This window comes from Leptopilina boulardi, unplaced genomic scaffold (assembly GCF_019393585.1).
Source record: "Leptopilina boulardi isolate dan_hultmark-lab unplaced genomic scaffold, ZJU_Lbou_2.1 LbouV2_278, whole genome shotgun sequence".
NCBI classification, from domain to species: Eukaryota; Metazoa; Arthropoda; class Insecta; order Hymenoptera; family Figitidae; genus Leptopilina; species Leptopilina boulardi.
Window position 1 is genome coordinate 2,472,145 of NW_026137838.1, and position 12,236 is coordinate 2,484,380.

The following is a 12,236-nucleotide window of genomic DNA, read 5'->3' on the forward strand; positions in this document are numbered from 1 at the left end:
TATAATTTCAATAAATTATTTATAAATTAATTGAAAAGTAGAAAAATTGAAAATAATAGAAAATAAATTAAAAACAAATTAATAATAATAAAAATTAAAAACAAATTAAAAACAAATTAATAATAATAAATATAAAAACAAATAAAAAATAATATAATTTAATTTACTATTTTGAACTTTTTTTCAGTTTTGAAACTTTGTTAATTACTTCCATATCGTCTTAATTAATCAAAAATGTTTCGCAAAGAATATTTCTGAATTATATATTTTTAGATAATTATTCGATTCTAATTGAAGACACTCAAATTTACCTTTAGGGGCTATAACTCAAAATGAGCAAAAGAAAAAAAAAGAAGTGAATTAATTTAAACTTTCGTATCTCACGATAGTTGTGCTTCTTTATATTATTATTTTTTATTTGTTCCTTTGTGTTTGGACTTTCGCTGAGTCGCATGGTGCACGGAAAGACTATATACACGCGCGCAGTCACAACAACTACAGCCTGCGGCCAAGGATAATAAGGTGTCAACGTACAAGGTATATCCTATACACGGGATATCGGTATCAAACGGTTTCCGGGTCCCAAGCTCGTGCAATATAAAAGCTTATATGTTTCGCATCGAGGCAAATCCTAGAGAGAAAGAAAGAGAGAGAGAGACTCGTGAAAGCCCACAGGCAATGAAAATCAAGCTATGAAACGTCGTTATGCCATCGCGCACGTACTTCAACCAACGAAGACGCAAAATTTATATCCACTTTTCGCGTGATTTCATTGTTTTATCATCGTTGTAGAGATTATTTACATTTAAACACTTATTATAAATATATACACGCGTGAAACGGATCTGACGCGTTGATTCTCAATTTGATTGCTTCAGCAACATATGTGGCCATTAATAAAATGTAAACAATAGAAAAATATTTTTAAAAACGTACACGCAAAATCTGTTCAAAAAAATATATAATTTGTGTGTTAGAAATTTTGTATTAGGAAAAAACTTTTCCTCAAAATAAGTAACTTGAAGTACAACAAAAATGAATCCAAGTTTTTTCTAAATTTTCCAATAAAGTAGAACAAAAGAACGATGTATTTATAAATTATTCTATTGATTATCAAAAATAACGCACCGCGTCCCCATTTGTCTCGAATATATCAGGTTAATGAGATTTTGAAAAATTCACATATATTAACGGTTTAAGAGTGAATTTTTCAGAAAATAGAAACATATTGTTACCAACAATTTATTTATTTGTATTTTTTTCATCTAAATTCAAAAAGATAATCATTGATTTCCTGTTGAAACACACAGAAATCAGAAGTGCACCGTTAACCTTTCTCTTCCCTAATTTCTTCCATTTAAGTAGGCGGACTTGATTACTTTTTCCGTAAAGGAAAAACTCCCGATATTTATCATGAAACAACTTCATTTCGTAACTCTGATGTCACTCCTAATAATGAAAATTACAGTTTTTCTAGAAATTGATCCAGATAAAAGCGCAAACTTGTGTAACAAAAAAGTGGCAATTTCCTATATAAAGGAAAATTAGGGAAGTGAGAGAGTATTTTTTTTTTTCTATGGACCAAATTATAAGAGGTAATTATTATTGATCAAATGAATCGCGCGTAATTCGCATTTAAAAGCCAACCCACACGAGAGAGATATAGGCATATAATACCATTAAACTATCATTATTCATCCGACATGCTCAGACCTCACGCGACGCGCTTTCATTTCACTCGGCACTAGGGAGATTAATTGCATGGAGACAACGCATTATGTCCAGATTGCTGGAAGAAAAGGTATATGCATCTTCATGAGGATTGAAATGCGAGTCTCGTCGCGCACTCAAAGAAGAAGAAGATAATTCTTAAGATAATATAATCCCCCATCAAGAATAGTGGTATGGTAACACCATGTCCTGCAAATTCTCAAGGTCCTTTCACTGTTTTTTTTTTTTTCCAATATTGATAATTTATAGATTACTCATTTGGTATATCCATTTTCAAATGAAACTCAATCTTTATTTTCACTGCAATTTCAATTTTTTTTTTCTCAGTATTATTATTATATTTATTACGTTTCTAATAATAGTTACGAGTAGGAATAAAATTGAAATGCAATATGAGTCTCAAAAGGTTAAGACGAAATGGAATAATTTTCGGTATATATTCTATTTGAAATAGTCTCTCTCTCTGACCGTAATCCTATATCATGTTGAAAGATTTAAAGTTAAAATTATACCCTCCTGACCAAGAGGTTTTACTTTCGGTGTACACTTAATCTATGTTGCGTTCACGATTATCTTTATCTACCTCATGGACCTCGGGGTGTCTGACCTGTCATAAAAAAAAGTGTGAGAACCTATATAGAAGGAGAAGGATTCTCTGATAACTTAGAAAATCGCGTCTATAAAACAGCAATATGAACCAAAGAACTTCAAATCACTATTAAATACTAAGTATATAATTTTTTTTTTTTTCTAAATCATTCTAAATTTTTTAAATTCGCGGCGGGATGTCTCTTTGCAATCGGTAGTAACATCATATTATATATGAATATATATTCTTTGAAAGTTGTTGTAATAACGGTTCCTGGAATTTTACTCAAACTGAATTACAGTGGTTTCCAACAACGAGTGCTAAACTTTTATCTCTTCTTATGATATATGACTAAACTTCAGTACAGACCTTAGCTTTGTGTGCTCTGGCGGGCTTCGCGCGTTATGCTCAAATACAACACGTGTTGACCATGTAACAATATGACTCGGGTCATCAATTTTTTTCCCTCTCATTTCAAAAAAAAAACTAATCATTAAATGACATCTTGTCTCTAAAAATCACGGAAGTTTCACATTACAGAATTGGTAAAATTGTATGCAGAAAAAAAAATTCCTTGGAGAATATTTTAATAACAGATGACGACAATTATATAAATCAATTAGCATATATATGATTCGAAGCCCTAGGGGGACATTTTTCCACACTTTCAGTTATAGAATGGCATATAACTCTAACTGCAAAGTATATATATGACAGTCAATTGCAATCATCTTGCAATTAGTGTTGCATCGAGGGGCAATAAAGTTTGTTTATAGAACAATAATTAGTCGCGCAGAACGATCATTTCTCGAGAAGAGAGATGGGAGGTTTGTGACTTGGACGATACCCATAGGCGAATCACGTATATATGTATGGTATATGGCGTAAATCTAATCCACTCGACAGCGGACGATCGCCCGCTGAAACGCGCTACCCGATCATCAGTCGTGAAAGTGTAGCCATGGAAAATGATTACACGATCTTCGTTTTTTTTTGCAGCCTCTCTCTCTTTCTCTTTCTTTCAATACTATTTCAGCCCTACGCGCGCGGATCATAGATTAAGCCGCGCCTCCTCCACTAGTGGAAAACGATAAACAGAAACGGCGCAAATGGGATTTATTGTAATTGGTGGTAATGATGGTTTTACTTGGCACGGCTCAGCACCTTACTCGCACTTAAACACTTTGGCGATGACGTCGATCATAAGTCACGAGACATGTATAAAAGGCGCAAAGTGCGTAATTCCTCTTTAGCAATATTATTCCGTTCTAATATTCTGATTAAATCGAGCTAATGATTGTGAGGCTACTATACAATCTTAAGGAATAATTTTCAAAATTATTTATTGACTTTTGTCCTACTTCCTAAATCCAAGAGGCAGATTTTTCCAAAGCATTTTGAATTCGAATCCGAACCCTAAAATCTGTATATAAAAATTAACTGCAACATGAAGCAGATTAATGTTCAGATTTTGGGGTTCGGATTCGGATTTAAATCTGTATATAAAAATTAACTGCAACATATTGCAGATTAATGTTCAGATTTTGGGGTTCGGATTTAAATCTGTATATAAAAATTAACTGCAACATGTTGCAGATTAATGTTCAGATTTTGGGGTTCGGATTCGGATTTAAATCTGTATATAAAAATTAACTGCAACATGTTGCAGATTAATGTTCAGATTTTGGGGTTCGGATTCGGATTTAAAATGCTTCGAAAACACAGAAAACTAAAAGGCAATAAAATAAGCTGCAACGCTTATTATTTTAATCCAATTTTGCTTATTTTAATACCAAAATGGATTAAAATAATAAACGTTGCAGCAGCTTATTTTAATGCCTTTTAATTTTCTGTGGAAATCTAATTCTTGGGTTTAGGAAGTAGGACAAAATTTAGTCTAAATAATTCGAAAATTCCTATAGTTTAGCAAATTTTATCCTATAGTTGACAGTAGGTCCTAGGCCGACAGTATTGGTTAAAATTACCCGCAACAAAATTTATCCAACCTTTTTTCTGTAATTATATTTGAGACCAGATTCGGATTCAGCAAGTCAAAATTTCGTAAACAATCTCTGGCAAAATTTTATCAGCCTGTATTTCCAAAAAAAAAAGAAAATGAAAGTCGGAATCATTTAATTATAATTGAAAATTCTCGTTTTAAAGATAAAAAATATATTTACGGAAAGCTTGTATACTGTATGTACACACATCCGCACGAAAATTGTGTAGCAGGAAATATCACAGCTGCCGCAAAGGATATAACACTAGCACCATTCGTCTTGATTTATTGCACCCGCGCAAACCAGGCTGAATTTCATATATGAATCTCAGGAAGCGCAAGATGAAAAGAGATCAGTTGTTTGTGTATGTATATATATAGACAAGAAAGAGAAGCGTGATTTAAGAAAATAAGGCAGAAGGATTTGTTACTTTGTTTGTTAAGCGCGTGAAAGTGAGACCAATGGCGAAGATTTGCCTCAACTGACAAATCGGTTCTTACTTTCAGTCCCGACAACTATACGGAAGGTTCGCACGATCGACGAGAGATGCCCTCAAGTCTTGAGAGAATGACGTTTTAGAAGAAAAACTAAAATAAGATTCAATAACAAACCTAATTTTTTGGAATTCAAATATTTGTTTTTCGAATTAAAATGATTTGGAAATTATTTTCTCGCAGATATAAACTATCCGAGATTAGTGAACCTAAAAGCAGGAAGATCGTTTGCTTAGATGAGAGAGGGTTTAATTCAGCGTGTAAGCGAACTCTTCCAGGAAGTTGAATATAGCAACCCTTTTGCTAAAGCAACAACAATGGTTTTGTATATACGGAAAAGCTAATGCATCTCAACCGATTTTCTCGCCTCTGACATTGCACCGTGTGGCAAATAACAGTTGGTGAACGGTACTTTATTTTTTCAACTTCAAAGTTCAAGTTATTTCTTTTCTCTTTCGGATAACTATATCTGAATGTAAAAAAGGAATAACAATACTTTAATACAAATAGTTACAAATAGTATTTGAAGCATTTTTTAAGTGCTAAAAGAAGCAAGAGTTATAAAGAGTGAGAAAATGTAACAGAACTTTCATTGAAATCTCGAAAGTGAACTTTATCGTTATCGAAGCAAAGTAAAAGTAAAACTTGGATTGTAAAGCAAAAGAATATATATAGCTAACTTCAATTGTCCTCGCGCACATACTTGAGGGGGATTCGTATCCAATTCACTGGGTTTGCGGTTTATAAGTCGGTGACTCTTAAACCATACACAACGTGGTCCAGATAGATCACGTGCGATATAATTAATGAGCACGACCTGCAATTCCCATACACACCTCTTAGCTCATGGCTTCACCCTAACAAGTACCTAGATTCTCCAGGTTAGTTTGCTAACCTTACCTTAACCCAAGAACAAAATCGAGGTAACAATGGCGACAGTAGGCAAAAAAAAAAAAAAAATCTTTGCATAAATAACTCTCCAGCACAATAGACTCCATGCATTATATACTGTATACATTTTACTCATGAAAATCCACATATTTCAGAAAAAGTACTATTTGTTGGTTTTTTTTACTGATGAAAGTTTCAAATATTTAAAACTATTTTTATCTACATGTTGCAAAATTATTTTCGAACGTTCGGAAAATATAAAGAGAATAAATAAATTCCCCCAAAAACAAAGAAAGACTTACCCCAATGTTGATTCCATTTGTCAGTTCCTCACTCGTGTCCTGATGATTTTTGTTGAAGACCAAAATGTCGACATCATCCACCTCCTCGAAATTGTTAGTTGTTGTCGTAACTTCCGGCACATCTGCTATCAATGTATCGCTTGAATCACACTTGCTCATAATATTATCATCCTGAATCTCCGTTTCCTTCTTCTCAGTTGGTGGACCTTCGACAAGGTTATCAGGGTCCTTCGTCGTCTTTTCTTTCCGTGCTTCTTCATGAACGCCAATGTCACTGGCATCCACGTACAGTGAACCTCTACTGCCCTTATCGAAATCGTTCTTTGATTCATCATCATCATCATCATCGAATTGTTCTTTCTTTGAATTCTTCGAATCATGAATATCGTGCTTGTTTATTTTTGATGATGATACCTCATGGGGAACGGAAGAGATTGTTTCTTCAAGGTCGTCATCAGTTGTAACCAGTTCTGGTTTGCTGCTAGAATCAGATGACTCTTTAAGATACCAAGAACTACAATTCTCCCTTTTTCTTTCAACAGAATTGTCTTCACTTTTTGAGAGGGCACCTTTACATTTTTTCAAATAACTTTTCACTCTTCTTGCTTTACTTTTTCGTGTCTCATGACCTCGTGAAATACCATCTGTCTCATTTGGCTTATCCGTTTGTTCGTGATCAATTTTTGAATTTTCTTTGGTATCCGGGGCAGAGGTGTCGTCCTCACATTCCTTTGCAAGAGTCCAGGTCTCATCTTTCTCGGATGCTCGACGATCCACTGGAATCACCTGAAAACAAAAAATGCAAATATAATTTTAAAACTTGTCTATAGTAATTTCTGTTTTAAAAAGAAAAAAAAAAAATTACAATAAGAGACTGTGCAGTAGTTACACAACTCCCGGTAAGTTAAACATGTGTAACATGGACTCAGCAGAAGAGAGAAACGAGCTCGTCTTGAATCGTTTGTTTCATGCCGGAAATGGCGCTTTGGTATATTAAAGATGCTGGCGGGGTTCATATATACTATATGCATATAGAAAAGGATTAGGGATGTCTCCAATGTCTAGTGCTGATCGACAGTTAAGCAAACTGAGCAATACAACATATAGCAAAAGACTTTCATCGTTTTAGAGAACGGCCGAGAACACAAGATTGAATCTTAGACGCGATCAAGGCGATAACCGAGAGGCGTGGGAGCGAATACGGCTAATCTTTCGAGCGAGTAGCTCATTCAAATCCGAGCGTGTCTCCTTCTCCACCTTCACCGTCACCTTTTACGATATAACCGCGCGCACAACTACATATCCTAATGACAAGAGCCACCATGTCATTGACTCGAAATAGGGAAAGCTACTTCATAAAATCCCTTCTTTCTTTTTAAAAAAAATACTTCCTTACTTCCAAAAATTTATGGTAGAAAATAACTTTTTTTCTACTGTCTTTTCTTCAACATTTTTCGCATAATCCGCAAGGAAATGAAACTCTATTGATGACTTTCAAACAGGGGGAATAGAAAACGTGTTTCAAACTCATTACCCATTCATTTATATAACGATATCGTTTTAATAAGGATCAATACTAATCGATAGGTTAGATTTCCGATATGTGTTTATTTTGGAAAAATTATAACAGAGTGAAAACAACTAATGAATATTGCTTTGACAACATCCTGGTGCTTAAGTTAACACTCTATTGAGAGTAAATTAAATAGACTTGTTTGGCTACATGATATTGACTCCATAATTTGCTTTTTCACCTTCTGTTCAAATAACAAATTGTTTCCTGTTTTCGATTTTCCACACCTAAATCCATTATTCTACCATTAATAAAACCAAACAAAATTTTACTATTTTTTATTTCGAGTTCAAAATTGAGCGAAAATTAATAAATTTAAATAACGTAATCATTTCTGCAAAAAAATGATTCTATTTCACGAAACCTTGAATCAATTAGAAGCACATGGTTGTACTCTATTGAAGCATGAAATGTACAAGTGGAATGTAAGCAAAAAAAAAAAATTGCCTGCGTAATTAAAAAACTGCGACTGAAAAATTGCTATACTAAAATTCTACTATAAAATACTAATAAAAATCAATGATTCCGTTAGCATTTTTTTTTCCCACCTTTAAAAATATAATTTTACTACACGACGACAAATATTTATTTCTCATTTAATGGTTTTTGTTACAAGCTCAAAACACCGTTTTATGAAGGAGATGAAAAATTCAACTTAGAATTTACGCACATAAATAAATGGAAAATTTTTGTCGTAAGTGCAGTATTAAGACATAGAAAGAGAGAGAGAGATTTAAACTAAATTGTGCTCAACGAAGCATGTTGCTCCGGATGTCCACTTGCCTCTCTTTATTCCAAAGAAACCTAAGTAACACAAGGATTTATCGATCCCTGATTCACGCCACCACTATATGGTACTTTGGAATCTAGTAACTCAAGCACTTGACACTTAGTAAGTGCGTGCAAGTAAAGACACATTCGAGTTGAAAAAGAGAAAGATTGGCGCATTCGATATTTCCGTATACTTCAATATATACCGATCCTCGAATATTTATTTTCCTTTACACAATTTCAGAAAACGGGGCGTTAAACTTATGACCCGGAATTTTACGCAAAAGGATAAGATCAAAGAGGAAGTACTTAAAAACAAGTTTAGAGCCTTTTGCAACATTGTCGGTTTTACAACAAGGCAAAAATCAGTTCACAGTACAATTTTTATTTTAACAATGTAAAACGAGACACAAAAATCTTTTTTAAATCCTTGTTTCCTGCTTGTTAATAAAGACAATATAAAAATTAGAACTAAACAAGATGCTCATATAAGCGCATAGTAAAATTACTTTCGTGAAATTTGAGCTTTAAAATTTCACCCAACTTCCATCGAGACGTCGCTCACGATCTCGATCGCGGAAATAAGGTTATGTCGATTATATCGCGCGTGCGCGATAAGAAAACGCAAATAACAATATGTACATGTTTTTGCTAACTGATTTCGATTCCTCCTCCTATAGCGACCAAATAGGAGAGAGTATAGCAAAATGTGATTTTGCGATAAAAACAATTTTAAACTAAAAATACTTTATTAAAAAAAAAAAAGACTAAAATCGTGAATATTAAATTATTTCGCTAACTAAAACGACAGGTTACAAAGTACCCGCTGAAAGAGAGCTTCCTCTCTCTCTCTCCTCTCTCTATAAAGAGATAAACGCCACTTGTTTTCCCCTTCAATCTACATGGCAAGTCTATATATAAATTTTTTTTTTTTTTTTCACTACGCTCGTAACACGCATCGTCCAATCATCTCAGAGAGGCGAGATTGGATCGGGAGCATAATTCGATGTGTAGTCTCTTTTGCGTGCTCAGATTATGTTAGGTTAGTGAAATGCAAGGCAGCCCAAGGGCAAGGCGAGTCCATGAACAGGCACACAAAGCGGCGCAATGCTTTTAAAGTTGGGAAATAAAAAAAAATAAAAAAATTCTTATAGGAAGAGAGTGGTGGTGGTGTTATACGGAGACTGCTCGACGTCTGGCTGAGCCCACGGGGGGTGCCACGACCCCCCGAGGGTGCGATCGATTTTGCCCCCTCCCCCCCTCATACTCCACCCGAGAGAGTAGACAACGAGAAGCGGAGGCACTGGCCTCGCGCTGCTTCACCCCATCCCACCTCATTTCAAAAACCCACCCAGCTTATACTACCTCCTCATATCGCGACGTTTACCACACACTCAGACATATCCTAATATATATGTATATGCGAAGAATTCTGCATTCAGAAATAGTTTCTTTGAATCAATTAAAAAAAAATTTATTTCATATTAAAAATATTTAGCTCCAGGTAAAAATTTACAGATGAATATTTAATCTAAGCTAAAAATTTATCTCACCTAAATATATTTTTGTTACACTGAAAAATAATTTATTTGATTCAAATATTACTTGATTATAAAATAAAAAATTTACTTAAACGAAATAATTTTTAAAACCAAATAATTGAATTAAACTGTATTTGAAACAAATACTCTCTAAATCTGAATTAGTAAAAATGTTTATTAATTTGAATTAGTGACTCACTTTTTGCTTCTGAATTAGTAAAATTTTACTAATTATTAGTAACTTTTACTAACAATTAGTAAAATTTTACTAATTCAGAAGCAAAAAGTGAGTCACTAATTCAAATTAGTAAACATTTTTACTAATTCAGTAAAAGTTACTAATAATTAGTAAAATTTTACTAATTCAGAAGCAAAAAGTGAGTTACTAATTCAAATTAGTAAACATTTTTACTAATTCAGATTTAGAGAGTACCATTTAATTGACTCAAATAAATTTCTTTTCAGTTAAATTTCAATAAAAATTCAGTTATTTTTCATAACCTAAAAATAAATTTTTTAGTTATTTTTAACTGATTACTAGAAATATTTTTATTCAAATTGGCTGAACTTTTTGCTTTCGAATTAGTTATTTTTTACTTATTAAAATTTAGAAAGAAAATTATTTGATTCAAGTAAACTGAAAATTAAAATTAATTAAAATTTACCAATAGTAATTAATCAAATTAATTATTTGAATCAAATAAATTTTTTTTTCAGTGCAGAGCTAAATAAACATTTATATCTCAAACTAAACTTCAGTTTAAATATATATATACTTTATAAACAAGAAACGAATTTCTACAATCCAGTTTGGTAAACTTCGAGTAAAATTCGATTAAAATCATTCGAAACAATTTCAATCTAAAAAATAAGCATAATCTGTTACCATATTCTGTGTGAAAAAAAAAAAAAAAAAGAAAATAAATGAGATGGAAAAATATGTAGAAGAAACTGAATGATTTAGCAAATGATCTTTAAAGAATAGAGCCATAAAAATTCTACCTGAATATATATTTATTTAAAAATTATGAGGGTAGTTTTTAGCATCGCATTATTTAAAGATTTATGTATACACAACGATAAAAATGCATATGAAAAAAAAAAGTGGAGCATAATGATTAGAAATCATATATATATCTTAAAAATAATCTTAGAAATAAAAAATAATTTTTAAATAAGAAGATACAGTCTCGCACACTAATAAAAGTGATTATCTCGAACCAATAAATTTTCACAGAGGGAGGCATAAATTTCAATCTAAATAGGAATCTCATTTCTGAATGTATTTTGTGTATGTGTCGCGCATCAGCGAAAAAGAAAGGAGGAAAAACTACCTTGCATTTCGCGAGAGTCCACACACATACAAAAAGGCGAAGAAAAGACAGATCTCTTGTCTCTCGAATGCACAAAAGGGTTGTCGTTTACTGTTGGCATTCGTAAAAGCGAATATGTGTGGGCGTGTGCACACTCGTAAAAAAAAAAAATGTGTTGACAGTACCATTAAGACGACGCGGTGCTCATATTTACCGAGATATTTACTGTGGTCCGTAAAACTTGGAATTTGTCAATGACCTTATATCTTGTACCTCATTCTTCAAAAAAAAAAAAAAAAAAACTGAGAAAATTTTTTTTGAAGCGTTTTTTCACGTAACACTCTAAATGGAGGAAATTTGTATTCACACAACAGAAGTACAAAATACTTGCAAAAACTACATAAGAATATATGTTATACTTGAAATAAAATATACACAAATTTAAAATGTTATGCAAGGATATAAAACAATTTTGTACTTTGAAAAAAATAATTTGCAATAATTTAAATAATTCTTTATAAACTTCATTTTTTATATATATTGAATAGAAGCCGAAAATAAGTCACGGAATAATAATTCTTTAAGATTAATTTGCATATATATAATATACAAAAATAGCAAAAATGTTGCAAAAAAAAAAAATGTAGGTGAGCTATTTAAATAGTTCGTTTCGTGATATAACTATCGATTTTCACTCTCTATGTCGTGTAATGGCCGTTTCAGTTGGCCTAGTTAAAGTTCATACTGACATAAAAATAATTCAAGAATACCGACAGGAAATCAACCCCCCCTGAGCCTTGAAACACGCGAATCTTTCCGTCAAAGGTGGTATAAGGTTTAATATGAAATCAATTGAACAACTTCGAAAATGATAGTCGAACATGCAACGAAGCAATGATCATATATATGAATTAATTTTCAAAGAAAAACAAAAAATTTCTAAAGTTTTAAACGTTCATATTTTTTTTTCTATTTAAAAATAAATTTAAAAACAAATTTAAAAATAAAAAATATAAAAAAATAAAATAAAT

The 12,236-nt window shown here is 32.3% G+C and overlaps 1 protein-coding gene across 1 annotated transcript in view; it reads right to left on the minus strand.

Moving 5' to 3' along the window:
- The window catches only part of LOC127282032 (uncharacterized), a 347,280-nt gene that overhangs the window by 318,833 nt on the left and 16,211 nt on the right, over positions 1-12,236 (minus strand). Inside the window, exon 2 of the mRNA XM_051306104.1 lies at positions 6,008-6,793. Within this exon, the coding sequence (XP_051162061.1) occupies positions 6,008-6,793 (786 nt within the window). The remainder of the gene's footprint in view (positions 1-6,007; positions 6,794-12,236) is intronic.